The 25005-nt window shown below is 44.0% G+C and overlaps 1 protein-coding gene across 4 annotated transcripts in view; it reads right to left on the reverse strand.

Annotated features, from left to right (window-relative positions):
* The window catches only part of LOC134353156 (E3 ubiquitin-protein ligase RNF128), a 193170-nt gene that overhangs the window by 39336 nt on the left and 128829 nt on the right, over nucleotides 1-25005 (reverse strand). For 3 of the 4 annotated variants that reach the window (XM_063061128.1, XM_063061127.1, XM_063061130.1), the window contains exons 2-3: nucleotides 16850-17097; nucleotides 12060-12116 (exon numbers count right to left, since the gene is read on the reverse strand). In XM_063061128.1, coding sequence (XP_062917198.1) covers nucleotides 12060-12116; nucleotides 16850-17097 — 305 coding nt within the window. The remainder of the gene's footprint in view (nucleotides 1-12059; nucleotides 12117-16849; nucleotides 17098-25005) is intronic. The other variant, XM_063061129.1, reaches the window with a different exon arrangement.

Raw genomic sequence — 25005 nt, forward strand, 5'->3', positions numbered from 1 at the left:
CTGGCCTGCTGCGTTCGTCAGCAACTTTTATGTATGTTGCTTGAATTTCCAGCATTTGCAGAATTCCTCGTGTTTGCATTCTTTGGTTATGGTCATTTTAGCACTTCTTTTGACACTGCATTAGTTTACACTGCTATACTCTACACCATTCCAATGTACTTACGCTTGCTGTGTTTCTTATTACCATGTGTACTGTTTACACTGCGAGCTTCGTGCAAACAAGAATTTTCATTGCACCCTGCTGTATCATCATCATTCAGATGCCTTGCCGTTTGGCATGGGCGATCATGTCTCTCCAACCATCACGGTCCCTGACCCTCCGAATTGTAGTTGTTGCCTCCCCTGTTTCTAACCATGATGTTATTCTATCTATCATTTTCATTCTGTCTGCCTCTGCTTCTTTTTCCTTCCAGCTTTCCAGTTGTAACTAAATGTTCTAATGTCTCTCTGCATGATGTGTCCAAAGAATTTTGACTGCTGATTTCTGATTTTTTTTAAGTAATGTACGTGTCGTTTTCGTTCTCTGTAGAATTTCTTCGTTGGTTATGCATAGCATTCTTCTGAGGAACCACATCTCAGCTGCATTGATTCTTCTTTCCATTGTATTTGTGATGGTCCATGACTCGCAGCCATACATCAATATAGGAAGAATGTAGCAGCTGAGAGTTCTAAGCCGGGTGTCAATTGCTATTTTCTTGTTCGCTAAGATGTTTCTCATTTCTGTAAATGCTGTTCTTGCCACTGCTGTATATAGCAATCAACTAATTTGATCTGAAATCTCTAAACTCCGCCCTACATAAAACATAGCAAAAGCAGAAAATCTTTGGATAAAAAAAATGCACCAGATTGGAGTGTTTCATCCTTCCAGTGTAGAAATCTTTCTCAAGGTAATACTTGTACTTCACAGAAGTACAAATATCTTACAGTATTTCCCCTCATAAAAAAAACACACTTGAACAGGACATACAGAATTCCTGATGACTATTGCAAGTTATTACTCTCTTAAAACAATCAACCAAATTGTTTAGAATTTGACCAAATGAATCTTGGTCAAATATCATTTTGCTTACATTACAAGATCACTTGCTTCTCTATACAGCCAAAGTCAAGATCATTAGAGAAACTCTTGGGTGGTCCAGTCAGGGGAGGTGGCATTACGCTGTGGCATTACGCTCCCCATATCTGTTACAATTCCTTAAGGCTGTCATGGCTTGGGGCAGGTGTTAGTGCAGATAAGCTCCCAGTACCTATTAAATGCTCCCAATTACGTGCGACATAAATAGACCTCTGACAACCAAGTCCAGTTCCTGGCTTTCACTTGTGTCTTAGCTACCAGTTTCATGGAACCATTCCTACTAATGGCAGAAGGGCCAAAGGTGGGTCTCTGACATCTTAAAACCAGTTTCTTTGGGCAGATGGGGCTCATCAGCCAGGTTTGGCAGTTCATCTGGAAGGAAAACTCTAATCTCAAATCTCCGTTGCCTTGTGGCTATACCCACTCATGAGGAAGGCTTTGGGAGTAAACCCCAAAGAAAAGTCCGAAGTTGGTCCTACGTTGAGTTCAATAATGACTGGCAACTCCTGCGAGCCGCTGGTGTCAAATTTTATCTGTCTCTGCCATTCCTTTGGATAAATCAGCTACGTGGAGAGGGGGAGCCTGCTACTTGGGCAACAGCTTGCTCTCCATATCATACTGCCTTGGTTTTCACATCATGGAGACAGCTGGGACACAACACTGATGGTCAACCCCGACCAGTGAAAGGCTTCACATCTGCTCCACCGTTCCGTTAGATTTGTTGACTTGCAGCTTAGTTTAATTGCACATCACTCTCGGGAGAACCATCCGAGATATGCTGGCATAATCCCCGAGGGGATTATGCAAAGTGTATCTAGATTTTTGGCTCAGAATCTCACAGAACAGCCTTGAGCTCAATGGCAAACTCTGGGGCAGGGCAAAGGATCAGTGCACGTGTATCTAATCTCTGACACATTCCCGACATCTGTCACGAGCCCCTGGAACTCTTCCCCTAGGGTGGTGAATGTAGAGGGATACAGAGTCTTGATAAGCTGGGTGGGCACATGGAGCACACTGCCAGGGGTGGTGGTGGAGGCAGATACATTTGGAACATTTAAGGGTCACTTAAGGAAGGTCCATGGGTGAAGGAGAAATGGAGGGCTATGTGGTTTGTGGTAGGGAAGGGTTGGATTGATTAGCCCTGCCCTGTGCTGTACTGCTTTATACTTGAATCAAAAGGGTGACACGTTTCTGTGCAGGCAGGTGTTTGAGTTGAGGCTGCAGTCTCATGTGGAAGCATTGGCAAGGGTACAGAGGAGAGTTACTAGGATGCAGCCTAGTTTAGGGAGACTGGATTATGATCAGAGATTAAGGGAGCTAGGGCTTTACTCTTTGGAGAGAAGGAGAATGAGAGGAGACATGATAGAGGTGTACAAGATAATAAGATGAATAGATAGAGTGGATAGCCAGCGCCTCTTCCCCAGGGCACCACTGCTCAATACAAGAGAACATGGCTTTAAGATAAGGGTTGGGAAGTTCAAGGGGGATATTAGAGGAAGGTTTTTTACTCAGAGAGTGGTTAGTGCGTGGAATGCACTGCCTGAGTCAGTGGTGGAGGCAGATACACTAGTGAAGTTTAAGAGACTACTAGACAGGTATATGGAGGAATTTAAGGTGGGGGCTTATATGGGATGCAGGGTTTGAGGGTCGGCACAACATTGTGGGTCAAAGGTCCTGTAATGTGCTGTGCTAGTCTATGTTCTATGTTCTATGTTCAGTCAGATCTTACATGGTAGGGGCAGGTCTAGCAGCCAAATGTCCATACGTGATTCTAATTCAAGAGTTTGCGTGCATGCTTGTATATGCGACAGTCTGGAATGCACTGCTCCATGCAGTGCAGCTAGCCAATTAATTGTCTGCTGATTTGCAGTCAACAGGCAAACCATTCATTGGACAGGGCATTGAGTATAACAGGCAAGAAGACATGTTGAAGCCGTATAAAACATTGGTTAGATCACACTTAGAACACCGTGTGTAATTCTTGTCACCCCATTACATGTAGAATGTGGAAGCTCTGGGGCGGCTGCAGAAGAACTCTACCAGGATATTCACCTACAAATCTGCTGGGGGCACCTATTGTGTCCTGCGCTCCCGATGCAGCCTCCTCTACATTGGTGAGACCTGTTGTAGATTGGTGGACCGCCTCATTGAGCACCTCCACTCCACCCACCAAAAGTGGAACTTCCCAGTGGACAAATATTGATTTCCATTCCTGTTCCAACATGTTGGTCCATGGCCTCCTCTTGTGCCAAGAATACAAGGGTGGTGGAGCAACACTTTATATTCCGTCTCGGTAGCCTCCAACATGACAGCTTGAATATTGATTTCTCCTTCTGGTAAAAAAAATTCCCTCCCCGTTCCCTCTTCTTCTGTTCCCCACTCTGGCCTCTTCTCACCTGCCTACCTCCTCCCCCTGGGGCCCCTTCTCCTTAGGAGAAAGTCCATTCTCCTCTCTTATCAGATTCCTTCTCCAGCCCTAAGCCTTTCCTACCCACCTGGCTTCACCTATCACCTTGTATCTCTCCTCATTCTCCTCTACATCCCCACTTTTTTATTCTGGCATCTTCCCTCTTCCTCTCCAGTCCTGAAGAAATGTCGACCTTTAATTCATTTCTATAGATGCTGCCTGACCTGCTGAGTTCCTCCAGCATTTTGTGGGTGTTGCTTTGGATTTCCAGCATCTGCAGTTTCAAAAATTATAACTTTTGTGTGGTTATAATACCAGGATATTGCCCGGATTGGGGGGCCATATAAGGAGGTGTTTTATAAGGAGAGGTTGGACAAGCTTGCATCAGGTTTTCCCTCTGGAATGATGAAAGCTACAAAGAGCCTTGATAGAATTTTTAAGACTATAAAAGGCATAAATAAGGTAGAAAAACAGAATCTTTGTCACCAGGGTATAAATGTCATGTAGTAGATCGAGAACATGCATTTATGGTGAAGGAGGGGAAGTTTAAAGGAGATGTGCAGGTTAAGGTTTTAAAAAAACACACAGAGAGCAGGTGTCTGGAATGGGCTTCCAGTTATGGTGGTGAAAGCAGATAGAATAGTGGGACATAAGAGGATGGATATGCAGGACAAAGCTGCACTGAAGACAAATCAACGTGTGGTCACAAAATGTGGAATAGGAAGTATATTAGTATATCAAGGGAGGCTGAGCCAGCCCTTAATTATCCATCCCTAGATGCCCTTGACGTGGAGGTGGTGAGCTACCTTAATCAACAAACTGAAGTATGCTTTCTTCAGTAATACCCATTTATGGAACTTTAAGGAGTGAGACTAAGGTAAAAGTTCTGGGGAGGGATTCACACAATTCATCACTTTCATTCTTTCGTAAAGCGGGAATGTCATCAGTGCCTCGCACAACACGCTGGAGGAACTAAGCAGGTCGGGCAGCATCCGTGGAAATGAACAGTCAACGTTTCAGGCTGAGACCCTTCGTCAGGGCTGAAGAGGGAGGGGGCAGCGGCCCTGTAAAGAAGGTGGGGGGAGGGTGGGAAGGAAAAGGCAGGTAGGTACCAGGTGAAAAACCAATAAGGGGAAAGATAAAAGGGTAGGGGAGGGGAGGCAGGGAGGTGATAGGCAGGAAGGGTGAAGAAGGAATAGGGGAAAGCACAATGAGTAGTAGAAGGAGGCAGAACCATGAGGGAGGTGATAGGCAGCTGGAGGAGGGGTCAGAGAGAAACTGGGATGGGGGAAGGAGGGGGAAGGAATTACTGGAATTTGGAGAATTCAATGTTCATGCCAAGGGGCTGGAGACTACCCAGACAGTATATGAGGTGTTACTCCTCCAACCTGAGTTTAGCCTCATCATGGCAGTAGAGGAGGCCATGTACGGACATATCCGAAAGGGAACGTGAAGCAGAGTTGAAGTGGGTGGCTACTGGGAGATCCTGTCTGTTGTGGCAGACGGAGCGGAGGTGCTCGACGAAGCGGTCCCCCAATCTGTGTCGGGTTTCACCAATGTAGAGGAGGCCGCACCGGGAGCACCAAATGCAATAGATGACCCCAACAGACTCACAAGTGAAGTGTTGCCTCACCTGGAAGGACTGTTTAGGGCCCTGAACAGTGGTGAGAGAGGAGGTGCAGGGACAGGTGTAGCACTTACGCTTGCAGGGATAAGTGCCGGGTGGGAGATCCGTGGGGAGGGATGTGCGGATCAGGGATCAGTGCCTGTCTAACCCTGGCAATGTGAAGGACCGTAATAATGAGGAAAAAGTAGTTCAGGTGTATCTTATACCTGCGTTAGGAAACTAAACATTCCTGCAGGAATGAACCTCAAGTGTTTTACCTTCTTTCTAGTCAATGCCAATTTACAAACTTAGATTACAAGCGTGACTGTATGGGAGAAGGTTACTGGTAGAGTGGACTGGAAGTGTGAGGTGTCTGAGAAACTAGCAGGCCATACTTAACCTCAAAACAGTTCTGTAGCCATAACACATTTTCAGTTTACATCACAAACGTTGCTGGTGTGTGACTGTGGTAGTGATTCAGCTCAGGAGTTAAGGGGATCTGCAGGTCACCTCAACAAAAACATGCAGCCCAAAACTTGTAAAGAAAACTTCTCCAAAAACCAAACAGCACGTGGGTTACTGACCAAGTCTTGACCTTCACTTGATATAATGAAAATTGAGACATGAACTGGTTTGAAGATTCTTGTTAAGGTGAATACAAAGTGTCCCGGACGGGGTTCAACAACATTTTATATTGTAGGGTCAATACAAATGCAGGGGAAGCAGGAAGGCCAGCTGCCTTAACTCCTTTGAATGGAGTTTAACCTCGACACTGGGAGCCGACTGCGTGGAGTCTGCACCTTCTCTCCACGATTTCCACTTAACATGCCAAAGATGTGCTAGATAGAAGGTTAATTGGCCACTTCGTGTAGCTGGCTGTCAGGTTAAGAAGGAGAGGGGATGATGGATATATGAGCAAGAACATGGGGGAAACGGGATACTTCCAGGACCTGACAAATCTCAACGGGCCAAATGGCCTCTTTCTCTGCCATAAACCAATTTTACGTAGCAATCTTAGCTTTAACATGTTTCACCTCCATCCTGCAACTCACCTCCATGACAACACGAGCTAGGTAACATTCCTGTAAACCAACACAGAATTACTAATCCTACAGCCTTCCAATTCTTTAAAACATTTCCATTATCTGTTCAATCACAGTATGAGCAGTATGAAGCCAGGGGCTGGCATTGCCAGCATTTATTGTTCTTCCCAGTATCTAATTAACCTCCTGTGTCTTTAGTATGTGGGAGGAAACTGGAACAATTGGTGGTAGCACCACAGTCAGGTATGGAGGGGCCACTACACAGGATCAGAAAAAGCTGCAGAGTGTTGTAAACCACAGGAATTCTGCAGATGCTGGAAATTCAAGCAACACACATCAAAGTTGCTGGTGAACGCAGCAGGCCAGGCAGCATCTGTAGGAAGAGGTGCAGTCGACGTTTCAGACCGAGACCCTTCGTCAGGACTAACTGAAGGAAGAGTGAGTAAGGGATTTGAAAGCTGGAGGGGGAGGGGGAGATGCAAAATGATAGGAGAAGACAGGAGGGGGAGGGATGGAGCCAAGAGCTGGACAGGTGATAGGCAAAAGGGGATACGAGAGGATCATGGGACAGGAGGTCCGGGAAGAAAGACAAGGCGGGGAGGGGGACCCAGAGGATGGGCAAGAGGTATATTCAGAGGGACAGAGGGAGAAAAAGGAGAGTGAGAGAAAGAATGTGTGCATAAAAATAAGTAACAGATGGGGTACGAGGGGGAGGTGGGGCCTTAGCGGAAGTTAGAGAAGTCGATGTTCATGCCATCAGGTTGGAGGCTACCCAGACGGAATATAAGGTGTTGTTCCTCCAACCTGAGTGTGGCTTCATCTTTACAGTAGAGGAGGCCGTGGATAGACATGTCAGAATGGGAATGGGATGTGGAATTAAAATGTGTGGCCACTGGGAGATCCTGCTTTCTCTGGCGGACAGAGCGTAGATGTTCAGCAAAGCGGTCTCCCGGTCTGTGTCGGGTCTCACCAATATATAAAAGGCCACATCGGGAGCACTGGACGCAGTATATCACCCCAGTCGACTCACAGGTGAAGTGTTGCCTCACCTGGAAGGACTGTTTGGGGCCCTGAATGGTGGTAAGGGAGGAAGTGTAAGGGCATGTGTAGCACTTGTTCCGCTTACACGGATAAGTGCCAGGAGGGAGATCAGTGGGGAGGGATGGGGGGGACGAATGGACAAGGGAGTGTTGTAAACTCAGCCAGCTCCATCATGGGCATGAGTTTCAAGAAGGTTGCATCCATGGCCAAGGATCCTCACCATTTGGGACAGGCCCTCTTCCCATCACTACCATTGGGGAGGAGATACAGGGACCAGAAGAACCACACCCAATGCTTCAGGAACAGCTTCTTCCCCTCCACCATCAGATTTCTGAATGGTCCATGAACCCAGGAACATTGCCTCATTTATTTGTTTATTTTCTGTAACTTATAGTGATTTTTAAGTCTTTGCACTACACTGCTGCCACAAGACAACAGATTTTATGACACATCAGTGACAGTGAACCCACTGTGTCTGAGGAAGAACATATAAACATCATACAGTGCTCTTGCTATGGACAAAGATGGAATTAGCAACATAAAGTGATGTTTTGCACACAGCAAACAAAACTACTAACCATTCTATTAACAACAGTTTTTCTGGACTATGATCACTGCAATCCACAGCCGGTAATTTCCCTTTGGGAGCTGTGCTTTTGAATTGTCCGTCTGACCTGATGTTTATGTGATATCCGGAAGGATTCATCAAACCATACCTTGAGAATACTGGTATGGTCACTGTGGTCATTGCTGAAGTGGACTTAGGGCCAGATTGAAGGGCCTGAGAGCAAGAAATGAACTGAGGTTTAGCCGAAATAAGTGCCGAGTCAGATTAAAAAGATCAAGCAACACACATCAAAGTTGCTGGTGAATGCAGCAGGCCAAGCAGCATCTGTAGGAAGAGGTGCAGTCGACGTTTCAGGCCGAGACCCTTCGTCAGGACTAACTGAAGGAAGAGTTAGTAAGAGATTTGAAAGTTGGAGGGGGAGGGGGAGATCCAAAATGATAGGAGAAGACAGGAGGGGGAGGGATGGAGCCAAGAGCTGGACAGGTGATTGGAAAAAGGGGATACCAGAGGATCATGGGACAGGAGGTCCAGGAAGAAAGACGGGGGGGGGGGACCCAGAGGATGGGCAAGAGGTATATTCAGAGGGACAGAGGGAGAAAAAGGAGAGTGAGAGAAAGAATGTGTGCATAAAAATGAGTAACAGATGGGGTATGAGGGGGAGGTGGGGCCTTAGCGGAAGTTAGAGAAGTCGATGTTCATGCCATCAGATTGGAGGCTACCCAGACGGAATATAAGGTGTTGTTCCTCCAACCTGAGTGTGGCTTCATCTTTACAGTAGATGAGGCCGTGGATAGACATGTCAGAATGGGAATGGGATGTGGAATTAAAATGTGTGGCCACTGGGAGATCCTGCTTTCTCTGGCGGACAGAGCGTAGATGTTCAGCAAAGCAGTCTCCCAGTCTGCGTCGGGTCTCGCCAATATATAGAAGGCCACATCGGGAGCACCGGACGCAGTATATCACCCCAGTCGACTCACAGGTGAAGTGTTGCCTCACCTGGAAGGACTGTTTGGGGCCCTGAATGGTGGTAAGGGAGGAAGTGTAAGGGCATGTGTAGCACTTGTTCCGCTCAAGGCGTCGAGGCAGCTACAAGTGAACTGGTGTTCGGCCCTCTACTCCATGAGGCTTTATAGAGCTCAGCACTGAGGCCTGCAGCCATCACCACTCGCCTCAGTACTGAACTGGCGCCGTAGCTGCGGCTTGCTGCCAATGGCCCCCCCGGGCTGGCTGCAGGCCTGAGCTGCCTCCATGGCAGAGCAGTTAAGTTTGGGGACGCTGCAGTTCATGCTCCGTGTGTTATTTGTTTATTTTTGTTTATTATTTGCACGATTTGTTCTTTGTTTCGTACATTGGGCGTTTGACAGTCTTTGATGTGCTGGTTTTTTTAATGGGTTCTGTTGTATTTCTTTAATTGTGGCTGCCTCTAGCAAGATGAATCTGAAGGTTGTATATGATATACAGTGGCATGTAAAAGTTTGGGCACGCCTGGTCAAAATTTCTGTTACTGTGAATAGTTAAGTGAGTAGAAGATGAACTGATCTCCAAAAGTCATAAAGTTTAAGATTCTTTTCAACATTTTAAGCAGGATTTGTGTATTATTTTTGTTTTGCACAATTTTAGAGTGGAAAAAAAAGGAAAGGAGCACCATGCAAAAGTTTGGGCACCTCAGGAGTATTTCCAGATATTGAAAGAGCATATGACTCACTATGGAAGGATGGCTTATTAATTAAACTCTGTGATGTGGGAATTAGAGGTAGAATGTTTAATTGGATCAAAGATTTCCTTAAGAAAAGGACAATTCAAGTAAGAATAGGCGGAACAAGCTCCAAGTCAGTTAAAATAGTTTATAGTACCCCTCAAGGAAGTGTCATTAGTCTAGTTCTTTTTAATGTCATGATAAATGATATCTTTGATCAGGTAGGGACAGGATTTGGCAAATCATTGTTTGCAGACGATGGTGCAATCTGGAAAAGAGGAAAAACATCAAGTATATATTAAGGCAGGTACAAAAGGCTTTAAGATCAGTTGAAAACTGGGCTAATAAGTGGGGTTTCAGGATTTCTGCTTCTAAGTATAAATACATGATTTTTGTCTTTACAAGAAAGATTCCTGATTGTGATTTGGTTAATAAATGGGCTGTGAAATTGAAACTGACTGAGGAAGGCATAGTTGACCAAATTTGCTTGCCACCCGTCCCTTTCTGGCTCTTTCCAGAGCCAGAAGTAGACCTATTCCTCCTTTTTCAGCTTAAAGGAAGCAGTGCAATTTCATCAGCGTTGATCACAAATGAATATTTAAATAATAAATGGGGATCTTATCTGTAGATTTTTACTGATGGCTCAGTGGACCCAGAGAGCAGTAGGACAGGATTTGGGATGTATGTGTCTCAACCTGGAGTTAAGATTGGTCACCGGGTTTCAGATGGTGTTTCTGTCTTTGCAACAGAATTATTGGCAATCCTCTGGGCCTTATGGTGGATAGAAGACTGTCGACCACGTAGGGTTATCATCTGTTCAGATTCTGCTGCTGCCTTAGAGTCTATAAAAAGGAGTAAATCAGAAGCTCATCCTGACATAGTTATTGAGATTCTCTTAGTGTTGTTTATAGAGTAGGGAAGATGGGTTGTGCAGTTAGATTTTCATGGATACCTGGGCATGCTGGGGTGGAGGGAAACGAAATTGTGGATGGCATTGCAAAGTCTTCCTTACAGAGCAGGCAAGTAGAAATTAGAGTTCCCCTAGGCAGAGCAGAATTGAGAAGTAGGATTAAAAAAGGTTTAGAGAAGAAGTGGCTGGAGGATTGAAAAAATGAATTAAGGGGCAGGCATTATTTTTCTAGTCACCCACTAGTTAAAAAGGTCTCAGACTGTTACCTTTTAAGTTATGGTGAAATTTACAAGACTTAGTTTGGGGCATTGTGGGCTAAACTATTATTTAAAGATAATAGGAAAACATCCTACTGGATTATGTGACTGTGGGAGTCCAGAGACAGTCCAGCATGTTTTGCTGAGCTGTAATCGATACAAAATTGAAAGAATCATGTTGTTCAAGAGGCTACCTGGCTTAAATTTATTTTGGTTTTCTATTAAATCTTTGTTTGGCCATCAAGAGAATCAACATGATTGAAGAGTCTATTATTCAGTTTATAGGTGAGACTAGGTTGTGTTCGAGAATTTGAGCTCCTTGAAGTTCTATAATTAATTATACATCCTGCGGAGGGGCTGTAATACGCCTAGATGTGTCTAAACAGCCGGAAATAGAAGAAGAAACCTTGTTCCAACAATCAGCAGCCATGGGCTCCTCTAAGCAGTTGCCTAGCACCCTGAAAATTAAAATAAATCATGCCCACAAAGCAGGAGAAGGCTATAAGAAGATAGCAAAGCATTTTCAGGTCGCCGTTTCCTCAGTTCATAATGTAATTAAGAAATGGCAGTTAACAGGAATGGTGGAGGTCAAGTTGAGGTCTGGAAGACCAAGAAAACCTTCTGAGAGAACTGCTCATAGGATTGCTAGAAAGGCAAATGAAAACCACCGTTTGACTGCAAAAGACCTTCAGGAAGGTTTAGCAGACTCTGGAGTGGTTGTACATTGTTCTACTGTGCAGCGACACCTGCACAAATATGACTTCCATGGAAGAGTCATCAGAAGAAAACCTTTCCTGCGTCCTCACTACAAAATTCAGCGTCAGAAGTTTGCAAAGGATCATCTAAACAAGCCTGATGCATTTTGGAAACAGGTCCTGTGGACTGATGAAGTTAAAATAGAACTTTTTGGCTGCAACGAGCAAAGGTATGTTTGGAGAAAAAAGGGTACAGAATTTCATGAAAAGAACACCTCTCCAACTGCTAAGCACGGGGGTGGATCGATTATGCTTTGGGCTTGTGTTGCAACCAGTGGCACAGGGAACATTTCACTGGTAGAGGGAAGAATGAATTCAATTAAATACCAGCAAATTCTGGAAGCAAACATCACACTGACTGTAAAAAAAAAAGCTGAAGACGAAAAGAGGATGGCTTCTACAACAGGATAATGATCCTAAACACACCTCAAAATCCACAATGGACTACCTCAAGAGGCGCAAGCTGAAGGTTTTGCCATGGCCCTCACAGTCCCCCGACCTAAACATCATCGAAAATCTGTAGATAGACCTCAAAAGGGCAGTGCATGCAAGATGGCCCAAGAATCTCACAGAACTAGAAGCCTTTTGCAAGGAAGAATGGATGAAAATCCACCAAACAAGAATTGAAAGACTCTTAGCTGGCTACAGAAAGTGTTTACAAGCTGTGATGCTTGTCAAAGAGGGTGTTACTAAGTACTGACCATGCAGGGTGCCCAAACTTTTGCTTCAGGCCCTTTTCTTTTTTCGTTATTTTGAAACTGTAAAAGATGGAAATAAAAAAGTAATCTTGCTTAAAATATTAAAGAAATGTGTCATCTTTAACTTTATGCCTTTTGGAAATCAGGTCATCTTTTACTCACTTAGCTATTCACAGTAACAGAAATTTTGACCGGGGTGCCCAAACTTTTGTTACCACTGTACATAATTTGATAATAAATATACTTTGAACTGCTCTTACTAGTTGTTCCCACATTTGATGTATATCTCCAATTGCCACTAATCCAAGATGTAAGCTAAGAGTCAGGGCTCAGATACCAGGAAGGGATGGCAGATTTCTTTCACTGAAAGAACATCAGGATTCATTTTTACAACAATCCAGTCATCTCCTGGTTACTGTTACCAAAATCGTTCTCTCTTAAGATTCCAGATTCATTAGTTGAGCAGCCACAAGTGGGAATTGAACACATCTTCCTTGGTCTATAGTCCAGACTACTGTCTGTTAGTTAAAGGTTCAGAAGTTCATTTATTATCAAAGTATACAACTCTGAAATTTTTCTTTTCCAGATAGCCACAAAACCAAGAAAGAAAAGAACGGCAGCACCATCATTAACCCCCAAATCCCTCTTCCCCACACAAAAAGAATGAACAAAAATGGAACAGGCACATCGACCCCCGAATCCCCCTCCCAGCACACAAAAAAATGAGGAAGATTGATAAAAAACATTAAGACTGAAAAAAAAATCTGCAGTTCAAGTCCATAATTGATTCCTGGGATGGCAGGACTTTCATATGATGAAAGACTGGATCGACTAGTCTTATACTCGTCGGAATTTAGAAGATTGAGGGGGGATCTTATTGAAACGTATAAAATCCTAAAGGGATTGGACAGGCTAGATGCAGGAAGATTGTTCCCGATGTTGGGGAAGTCCAGAATGAGGGGTCACAGTTTGAGGATAAAGGGGAAGCCTTTTAGGACCGAGATTAGGAAAAACTTCTTCACACAGAGAGTGGTGAATCTGTGGAATTCTCTGCCACAGGAAACAGTTGAGGCCAGTTCATTGGCTATATTTCAAAGGGAGTTAGAGATGGCCCTTGTGGCTAAAGGGATCAGTGGGTATGGAGGGAAGGCTGGTACAGGGTTCTGAGTTGGATGATCAGCCATGATCATACCGAATGGCGATGCAGGCTCAAAGGGCCGAATGGCCTACTCCTGCACCTATTTTCTATGTTTCTATAACCAAAATGCAGCAACCCTGGGTAACATTCTCCGGGCACAGTGGCCGGCCTTTCCCTCTCCAGCAGCAAGAGATCTCACCAGCGATCATAAGGCAGTCTCCCCTATCCGGTAGCAGAGTGATCTCCCGTGATCAAAAGTCTAGTGACTTAACCCCTTTGCCCCAGGGTCCCTCTTGATCACCATGAATTTGTGCATTACAAATATCCCTTGTACAGTCCTGGAGGACATTTTAGACATCCACATGCAAATGTACTGTAGTATCTTGTCAGGGATCTCAATTTTCGCCTGAAGAAAAGTCAACTTACACCTTTTTGGGACAAATCTTAAGGTCTCATTAAGCTGATCCTCAACAGCCAAGATACATATTTGCCTAAGGCTGTGATCATGATAAAAAGTGCAGACTTAGGAAAGTAGGAACATCAAAACAACATCCATTTACGTATCATAATCACTTACAGTCACAGATTCAGATTCCAGGTCTCAAAGTCAAGCTCCTGAGCAGTACATAACAGTTAGAGTCATTCAGCATGGAACCTTCAGCCCATCTGGTGCTTGTTGATCAAGATACTTACCTATGCTAGTCCAATTTGCCTACATTTGGCCCATACCCTCCAAAACCCTTCCTATCCTTGTACCTGTCCAAGTATTTTTTGTAATGTTGATAATGTACCTGCCTCAGCCACTTTCTCTCTGGCAGCTCATTCCACATATTGACCACTCTCTGGGTGAAAACATTGCCCCTCAGGTTCCTATTAAATCTCTCCCTTCACTCTTTCATTTCCAGTGTGATCAAATGGCACCAAGGAATGGGACCTCAGAGTGCGGACGTAAGCATGCCCTGGATCTACAGAGACCAGCTGTGAGTCAGAGCAGCCAGAAGCATTACATTTTCCATATATATATCTCAGGTCCTCAAGTCACAGCAACGTCCTTGTAAATATTCCTGCAGTCTTTCAAACTGGTTGATATCCTTCCTGTAGGTAAGTGACCAGAAATGCACACAATATTCCAAATTCAGCCTGATCAAGGACGTGTACAACTTCAACATAACATCCCAACTCCTGTACTTAGTATCCTGAATTAAGATGGCCAATGTGCCAAAGGTTGTCTTTACAACCCTGGTAGTATGTTTCACACACTTACCACTCTCTGTGTAAAAAACCTACCTCTGACATCCCCCCTATATGTTCCTCCATTCACCTTCAAATTATGCACTCTTTCTGGGAAATGGTGCTGACTATCCACTCTATCTGTGCCTCTTATCATCTTGTGCACCTCTGTCGAGTTACCTTTCATAATCTTTCACTCCAAAGAGAAGGGCCCTAGTTCACTCAACCTTTCCTCATAAGACGTGCTCTCTAATCCAGGCAGCATTTTGGTAAATCTCCTCTGCACTCTTTCTAAAATTTTCACATCCATAATGAGGAGACCAGATACAACATTATATCACGATTCTTGAACTCAGTCCTCCAACTAATGACAGCCAACCTACCACACATCTTCTTAACCACCCTATCAACTTGCGCAGGGACTTTGAGGGATATAGACAAGGGTTCCAAGATTCCACTGTTCATCCACGCTGCTATAGATCCAGCCATTAATCTTGCACTCTGCTTTTTAGTTCAACCTTCCAAAGTGTATCACTTCATACTTCTCCTGATTCAAAGTTCAAAGTTCAAAGTAAATTTATTATCAACGTACATATACGCAAAGTCTTAGGCACATATATATATAGCTAGGGTGCCCAAGACTTTTGCACAGTACTGTACTTGTCATCATATACAACCCAGAGATTAATTTTCTTGCAAGCATACTCAATAAATCCATTAACCGTAATAGAATCAATGAAAGACTTCGCCAACAGTGTGGACAATCAGTGTGCAAAAGACAACAAGCTGTGCAAATACAAAAAGAAAGAAAATAGGAAATAATAATAACTATCATCTTCAACAACATGAGATGAAGAGAGTCTAAAGTGAGTCTATAGCTTGTGGGAACAGTTCAGTGATGGGGAAAGTGAAGTTATCCTCTTTGGTTTGAGAGCCTGATGGTTAAGAGGTAATAACTATTCCTGAACCTGGTGGGGTGGGCCCCGAGGCTCCTGTACCTTCTTTCTGATGGCAGCAGAGAGAAGAGAGCATGGCCTGGGTAGTAGGGGTCCCTGATGCTGTGTTCCTGTGACAATGCTCCTTTAACAACTCTCAGCCCAGCTCTGCATCCTGTCAATGTCCGGTTTGTAACCTACGTACATCCACAACTCCGCCAAACTTCCACTCATCCTACCCATTATAATTACTCAACATGCTAACTTGTGCCTCCAAGAGGACCACATCATAGGATTTGGAGGCTTGCTGGCCTCAGTGACCCAGAGAGCTATGCTGGTCAGAGTCATCGCCTTGTGCTTTGGCACTTGGTAGGGTCAATCATGCCAAGCAGATCAAAGGGTGGAGGCCAGACTAAGGGTGGGCCACCGGTCGCCAGGTTCAGGGGTTCAGCTCGGGGCTGACAACCCTGACCAGTCAAAATAATTGTTACGGAAGCAGCAAGAAAGTTTCTTCTATATCTGTGTGTGGTGGTATGGATAGACTGAGATGGAGGACCTTCATTGCTCCAATAGTGTAACTATCAGTAAGTAAGTATTAACTTGCAAAGATCATATATCTAGGCTTTATAACTCCTGTGACATCATGCCATGACTGCTTAATTAACTATTCAAAATTATGGCATACAAAACATGTGACATCAGCAAATAATTACTATATTCAATATTAATCCCATTATATTATATACCCTTTGTATTATATATTGCATCTTTATAAACTTTGAGTGAGCCCAAACTTGGAATACTGTGTTCAGTTCTAGTCAACTCGTTATAGGAAGGATGTGTTAGCCTTGAAGAGGGTGCAGAGTAGATTCACCAGAGGGCTGCCTGGATTGGAGAGCGTGTCTTATGAGGAACGATTTAGTGAGCTCGAGCTGTTTGGAGTGAAGGAGGCTGAGAGATGATTTGATAGATGTGTACAAGATGATAGAGCGGATAGCCAGAGGCATTTCCCAAGTTGGAAACGGCTAATGTGAGGTGGCATAATTTTCAAATGATTGGAGGATAGTGGGGCAGTGGCAGCAGCAGGTGTTTTCTTTATATTACATAGAGTGTTATGTTTGTGGAACGCACTGCCAGTGGTGGTTGTAGAGGTAGGTACGTTATGGATATTTAAAAGATGGGCACATGGATGACAGAAAAATGAAGGGCTTTATGGAAAGGAAGTGTTAAATTGATCTTACAGTAGGTTAAATGGTTGGTACAATATCATGGGCTGAAGGGCTTGTATTGTGCTGTACAAGAGCTATGTTCTGTATTTTATATGAGATTATAAATTGCACCAGAATGCCCTTTGGGAATTATGTGTTATTTTGAAGTTTGCATCTGGACATGTTTGTGAATTGTCTTCATACAGTTGAAAATATTCACAGATATTTGCCAGCAAAGGAAGATTTGCCCATCAATACAACCGAACCCCAGCAATAACGGACCTGTTTCCGTAACTGGGCCCTCGCGAGCTGCAATCTCCTGGCGGTGTAGAAGATGAAATAGCCCACGGTGGCAGCAGTGACAACGAAGAAGGAAATGGAAACGAAGAAGATTGAGTACTGGCTCATCCATGGTCCATGTTGCTTCCCAACTTCAATCACCATGTAAACCGAGACCCGTTGCCTCACCAGTTCCAAGATTTCCCGGCCTTTGATGTTGCTGATCATTACGGCGATCGTTTTGCCAGTGCCTATGAAACAGGAGGTACAGTAAGCACTCTAAACGTTTCAATCCTGGACCAACATCCTGAAGATAACTACAATTTCCAAGGTTAGCAAAGCACACGGCATCGTTTAGTGAGACTTGTGGGCTGACCACAGCACAACCTCGTGTGCATTGGTTATTGATGCAAGTGACACACTTCACTGTATGTTTCAATGTAAACCTGACAAATAAACTTGAATCTTGAAAAATACTGGCGGACAATGGCCTCAACTGGATTTAATCATATCAGGGTAACTTCCTTGGATTACAAACACCCTGCTCATGGACACCTCTACGCATTAACATAGTGATCCCCAACCACCGGGCCGCAAAGCATGTGCTACTGGGCCGTGAGGAAACGATAGGACTTGGCGATATGAGTCAGCTGCACCTTTCCTCATTCCCTGTCATGCACTGTTGAACTTAAACACAGGGTTGCCAACTGTCCCATATTAGCCGGGACATCCCATATATATTGGGCTAAATTGGTTTGTCCCATACAGGACCCCCTTGTCCTGTATTCCCCCCGCTATGGTAGAGCGTTCCTATGAAACCGCTCCTAAGCCCAAATGGCGTAAAGAGAAGAAGCAATTACCATTAATTTATATGGGGAAAAAATTTTGAGCATTCCCAGACCCAAAAAAATAACCTACCAAATCATACCAAATAACACATAAAACCTAAAATAACACTAATATATAGTAAAAGCAGGAATGATATGACAAATACACAGCCTATATAAAGTAGAAATAATGTATGTACAGTGTAGTTTCACATAACAGAATCGGGAAGATAAAGCCAAAACCGATTATTAGAAAAAAAATCGGCACGTATACACATGCGCACATCACGCATGCGCACACAGGTGCCTGTGCAAGGCTTCATGGTCATGGTAGTCTTTCTCAGGGTAAACACAAGTGTCCTGTATTTGACTCCTGAACCAGTGTGGATATCTCAATCACCACAACTCTGAACTGCTTCTACAACCTGCAGACTCACTTTCAAGGAATCCATACATGCTCTCAGTACTATGTTTTTATTTGCAAAATTTGCCTTCTTTTGCACATTTGTTTCTCAGTCTTTATTTATAGTTTTTCATAAATTCTACCGAACTTTCTTTTCCTGAAAATGCCTGCAAGAAAATTAATCTCAAGGTAGTATATGGTGACATATACAGGTACATACTTTGCTAATACACTTACTTGCACTTTGGATTTACACTCACTTTGCTATTATAAGATGACTGAACAGATCTCTTGTACAATTAGACTGACTCATGATCTCAAAGATTACCTCAATATGGGCTTACTCATTATTGCACTGTACTTACTTTTTAACACTAACACTTTATTCTGTATTGTTATTGTTTTGCCTTGTACAACCTTAATGTACCGTTGCCATGAAATATGGATGACATACAAAGCAAAATATTTCTCTGTACCTCAGTATATGTGACAATAGTAAATCAATTTACCAATTTAGACTCAAATTAATGTAAAATATGTAACTTGCATACCAACAGGTTCAGGAACAGTTACTACCCCTCAACCATCAGGCTTTTGAACCAAAGAGTTTATCTTCACTCAACTTCCCTTGCCCCATCAATGAAATGTTCCAACAATCAATTGGCTCATTTTCACAAGGACTCCCCGTCTCGTTCTCAATACTTTGTTTATTTATTTATCATTATTATTTCTTTCTTTTTGTGTTTGCAGAGTTTATTGTCATTTGCATACTGGTTGAATGCCCAGGTTGGTGCAGTCTTTCATTGACTCTGTAATGGTTATTCTAGGGATTTATTGAGTATGCCTGCAAGCAGCTGTCCTTGAGGCCGGTGGTTCGTGATTTCAGGCTTTTTTTTATCTGCCAGCCGATGGGAGGGGGAGAAGAGAGAGTGTGCAGGGTAGGACAGGGCCTTTGATCACATTAGACGCGAGGCACCGAGAAGCGTAGACAGAGTCAATAGAGGAGTGGCTAGTTTTTGTGCAGTATTAACTAATATGTTTGTCATGTATGTAATGTACTGCGCTATTGCCGCCAAAAAAAAACTAATTTTCATAGCATTCATATCCTGGGCATATATGTCTGTGACAATAAACTTGAACTTGAATGCTTATCGCAATGGGAATCTAGGGATATGAGGGACAGAAAAGCTGATATCAGGAAGATAAGCTAATGTCTTACTTAATGGTAATCCTTCACTGGCAAAGCGCTCGGCACCCTTCAACATATCTACAAGGAGCGCTGCTATAAGAGAGCTGCATACATCTTCAAGCACCTTACCATCCAGGCCGTGCTCTCTTCTTGCTGAGTAGATATAGATAGCGATCTGGATACTTTTGCACAGTACTGTATTTGTCAGAGACTGAGTTTGTAAATCTGATGGGAGCAAAGGATGTTGGGAATGGCAAGAATGGCTGCTGTGGGACAAATGGTAGAGAAGGAGTGGCAGGGTGGGGGGGTGGGTGGCTCAAATGCAGACACACCCAGCCCTGAGGCATCAAGCAAAGTCATTTGATTACAAACAATTGGTTTGCTGATCATTACAGAATGTGTCTCTGGTGCTTCCTAGTCCCTCCCTCTCCCTTCCCCTTTTCCCAACCACGATTCCCCTCTCCTGTACAGTCCATGCTTTGATAATAAACTATTTTGAACTTTGAGCGGATTCCAGGGACGTTATACCTGCTGCTACTTTAACAAGAGCAGCTGACTGAAACCAAATATTGAAGTAGACCGGTTATCGGTTTTACAGTGTGTGGATGGAGTTTCTGTGCCAGGTTTCGAGTTATAGTACCTTCTCTTCCATTAATCTAAATTCCACGCAAGGTCAGGTGCATGTTGGTTACTGTTCCTGCTCCTATTTCTTATGTTCTTATGTTACAGCTGCGTGGATCCCTCCAACTCCATATCAGGAGGCTGGGCTTGCAAACGGCACTGATAAAGGAAGTTTATTAATGACTGTGGAGAGAATGGGAGAGTGTGAGGCAGTGGAGAAAAGTGGAGGGGAGTGGTGAAGGAAGAGTGCAATTCACTTAGAATAGGGAAGCCTCAACAGCTCTGCAATACGTACTATCCGTTAACTAAATTTAAATATATTAAGAAGCCACAGCAATCCAAATGTCCCAATTGATTCTTGAATTTTGGGTATGTTCTTCAAATATCGCCGAACTGGAATGGATTTTTCCCTAGTTATGTTTTCTTGTAAAAGAATGCGTACAACTTAATAGTTTTTCTTAGACCATAAGACATAAGAGCAGAATTAGGCCATTCAGCCCATCAAGGCTGCTCCGCCATTTCATCATGGCTGATCCATTTCCCTTTCAACCCCATTCTGCTGCCTTCTCCATGTAACCTTTCACACCCTGACTAATCAAGAAACTATCAGCCTCCACCTTAAATACACCCAATGACCTGGTCTCCAGAGCTGCCTGTGGCAATGAATTCCACAGATTCACCACACTCTGGCTAAAGAAATTCCTCCAATCTCTGTTCTAGTGGACATCTCTCTACGCTGAGGCTGTGCCCTCTGGTTCTAGACTCCTCCACCATAGGAAACATCCTCTCCACATCCACTCTATCTTGGCCTTTCAATGTTCAATCCCTTACTGAACCTGAAGAAATAACAATGAGCCACCTCTTTGAACCACTGAGTGAAATTCTTTGAGTGAAGTTAGGTAAGGATTTTGACCCAGCGACAATGAAGGAATGAAGCAGTTAGGGTAGTGGATGAATTGGAAAAGAACGTAGAATATTACAGAACAGAGCAAACTTTCTGGCCCGGGATGTTGTGCCGACTTTTTAACCTACTCCAAGGTCAACCTAACCTTTCCCTCCCATATATCCCTCCACTTTTATATCAACCACGTGCCTGGGCAATTTGTGTGCTTTTGCACTAAAACATCGGTCTTGTTTGCGTTCCTGTTGCTGTTTACTCAAACGCCAACAAACACTGACAAATGGACTCAATTAGCATTTGGCAAGCTCATTTCTAAAGCTGAACTGCCAATGTAAATACATTTCCTGGCATGTGAATGGGTAATGCAGGTTACCATGGCAACAATCACAGTACCTTGCATTGACTGCCTGATTACCTTTCCTCAAACTGGTCCAGGGATTCCAGCACAATGGATCCTTGATAACAAGTAAGGTCGTTGTCCCAGAACAAGAGCTCAAGGCCACTGACAAATCATTAACACCACCATTCTCTCTGCTGATGTTGCCTGGCCATTTTTTTCCCAACTTCAGCAGTCCAATGCCTGCAATAGCTTTTGCTTTTTTAGTTAGAAAGATGTATCGGTTGTCTAGAACAACTTTCTTGACCTCGGGATGCCCTCTGTGATTTATAACCAAGAACTTACTTCAGAAGTAAGACTTTTTCAGTCTAACATCAAAGTTGCTGGTGAACACAGCAGGCCAGGCAGCATCTATAGGAAGAGGTGCAGTCGACGTTTCAGGCCGAGACCCTTCGTCAGGACTAACTGAAGGAAGAGTGAGTAAGGGATTACTCCCAAAATCCCTTACTCACTCTTTCTTCAGTTAGTCCTGATGAAAGATCTCGGCCTGAAACGTCCACTGCACTTCATCCCAGAGATGCTGCCTGGCCTGCTGCGTTCACCAGCAACTTTTATGTGTGTTGCTTGAATTTCCAGCATCTGCAGAATTCCTGTTGTTTACTTTTTCAGTCTTATGGTTTTCATATTCTGTGTTTTCGCCCATTCGTTCTCATTGTTTTTTTGTGTGGAGGGAGGAGAGATTTCGGTTGATGTCCTTGTTGCATTTTGTGCTGGGGAGGGGAATTTAGGGGTCAATGATCTTATTGCATTTTATTAGCTTTTTTGTGTAGGAGGAGAGAGGGTTTGGGGGCTAAAGTTCTTGTTGCGTTTTGCTAGTGTTTTGTGTGCGAGGGGAGGGGCTTGGGTGCCGACATTCCTGGTGTGTTTTTATGCGGGGGAGGGGGTTCCAGGGTTGATGATCGCGCTGCCTTTCTTTTTTTTGTGCAGGAGGGGAGGGGTTTGTTTTTTCTCTGAGCGACTCCCATGAATTTTCTTTGTTTCATGGCTATCTGGAGAAGACAGATCTCAAGAGTTTAATACTGTATACATACTTTGATAATAAATGAACCTTTGAAGTGTATAATTTTATAATGTCAGAAGCACAAAGAACAGCTTCTATCCCAGTGTTATAAGATCACTGGATAGTCCCCTCCTCTAAGTTGGAGGATGAGAGGTGACTTGATAGAAGTGTATAAGATAATAAAAGGCAGAGATCAAGTGGACAGCTAAAGACTTTTTTCCCATGGTGGAAATGGCTACTATCAGGGGCATAATTTTAAGATGATTGGAACAGAGTATGGGGTGGGGGGAGGTGTCATAAATAAGTTTTTTTTTAAAACACGGAGAGCGTTGAGTGGAATGCCTTGCCTGGGATGCTGGTTGAGGACATTTAGGACGATAGGAAAATGGAGGCTACGCAGGAGGGAAGTGTTACATTGATCATAGAGCAGGTTATAACATTGGCACAAGATTGTTCTAGGTTCTATCAGATGGACTCTTGTGCTCATACAGTAATTTACCTTGTTATGACCTTGTACGTTACTGTCTGTCTGCACTGCCCTTTCTCTGAATTCTATCACTTTTGTTCTGCATTTTGTTCTTAGTACTTCAATGCACTGTTGTCATGACCTGTATGGATGGCATGCAAAACAAAGTGTTTCACCGTCCCTCAGCACAGATGACAGGAATACACACTTCTACTAATGTAATTTGTACACTGTACACTCCACAAATAGCAGCGTGACAAACTTCAGGTCATCCATTTTTGAGTGTTTTTGGCTCCAGAAGAAACATGGTTGTTTTTCTTTCGTATGCCTACCCTCACATCTCCCCAAACATATCCTTTACCCCCAGGTGAAGGAAGGGCACCTGGAGAGTGAAACACTTCAAAGACAACATGAAAATCAGCCTGGAGAATTGCAACATTGCATCTAAAACCTGGGAAGGCTTTGCACTCAACAGATACACCTGGAGGAAGTCTGTTCGAGAGTGCACTGTGTTACATGAGCCCGATCCCTATGGTGCGGCAGGAAAGAAGTGGCAGCTGCAGAAGGCTGGACTGAACAACCAGAAGACTCAACCACTAAGTTTTGCCCACACTGCAGCAGCGGACATGGACCCCGGATCAGTCTGTACAGCCACCCGAAGACCCACCAATCCACAAACTCTCGGGAGAACATCATACTCAACTCCAGCGATGGCACTACTATACCACATTCAAGTGTACAGAAAATTCCCCCCCCCCCCGCTTTCAAGAATTTGAGGAATGTCCCTCAGGCTCTGCACAAATTTTAGTCCTGTTCTCCCAATCATTGGGCATCGAATGCAAGGAAGGACAGATCAATCGAGGGGCCTCCTCCACCAGTCTGCTCCTGGTTACGAATAGGGCAGATAATCACCGGCCCCACAGGCAAGCTGACAAAGTGTCCATCCATTCTGATTTACAGGCCTTCTTCCATTGTTACATTCACACCCAGGTGTCCCTCAGTGGTGAGAAAATAGTGTTCACTCATAGCCTCTGGCCTTCTGTGACTGTTGGAGCCTACTGCTGCATCAGCCTAAACATCAGGGCAAATGAAAATAGAAACAAGACAAATGAAATCTCCACTGCTGCCTTCCTCCTTCCCTTTTCCTCGTGGTCCACTCTCCTCTCCTATCAGATTCTTTCTTCTTTAGCCCTTCAGCTCTTCCACCTATCACCTCCCATCATCACACTTCATCCCCCTCCCCCACTCATCTACCTTCCCCCTCATCTGTCTTCACCTATCACCCACCAGTTTGTACTCCCTCTGGTCTTCCCACCTTCTTATTCTGGCTTCTTCCCCTTTACTTTTCTGCCCTGAGGAAGGGTCTCGGCCCAAAACACTGACTGTTAATTGCTCTCCATAGGTGCTGCCTGACCTGCTGAGCTCCTCCAGTATTTTCAGTGCATTGCTCTGAATACCAGTTTCTGCAGAATCCCTTGTGTTTAAAATAAATTACAAGACTTGTTTTACGTTGGTTTTAATTGTTTGCTGGGGTGTAAAGGAAAACTCTGCAACAGGTAGTCAAAATTCTCCAATGCATCACTGGCACCAGCCTACCTGCCATCAAGGACATACATACAGGAAGGTGCTGGAAAAGGGCCAGTAACATCATGTAGGATCCCACCCACCCTGCTCATGGACTGTTGGTCCCACTCCCATCAGGGAGGAGGTTACGTAGTATCCAATATCAGACTCAAAAACAGTTACATTCCCCAAGCAGTAAGGCTGATCAACACCTCCACACGTTAACCTATCCCCCCCCCCCATGTCCTCCCCCACCACGACTTTATCATTTCCTGATTGAGTCACCTTATGTAGAGACACTCCTGTGCCCAGCGTCACTCTATGGACATACAATCAAACTCTGTAAATGAACTACCTTATGTATTTATATTTATTGTTGTTTAATTTTATTTATTTTATTGGGATACAAGGTGGAATTTGCCCTTCTGGCTCTTCAAGTCAGCGCATCCAGCAATCCCAATTTAATCCTTGCCTGATCACAGGACAATTTACAACAACTAACTAACCTACCAACCGGTACACCTTTGGACTGTAGGGGGAAACTGGCGCACCTGGAGGAAGTCCATGTGGTCACAGGGAGAACATACAAACGTCTGGGCAGCGACAGGAATTGAACCCGGGTCACCTGTACTGTAAAGCATTGTGCTAACCACTACGCTACTGTGTTCCATATCTTATTATTTTTGTGAGCCGCATCAGATCCAGAGTAACAATGACTTCATTTTCCTTTACACATGCATACTGGGAATGACACTAAACAATCTCGAGTCTTGAATTAGAAGCCATTTTAGA

This window comes from Mobula hypostoma, chromosome 10, assembly GCF_963921235.1.
Source record: "Mobula hypostoma chromosome 10, sMobHyp1.1, whole genome shotgun sequence".
NCBI lineage: Eukaryota > Metazoa > Chordata > Chondrichthyes > Myliobatiformes > Myliobatidae > Mobula > Mobula hypostoma.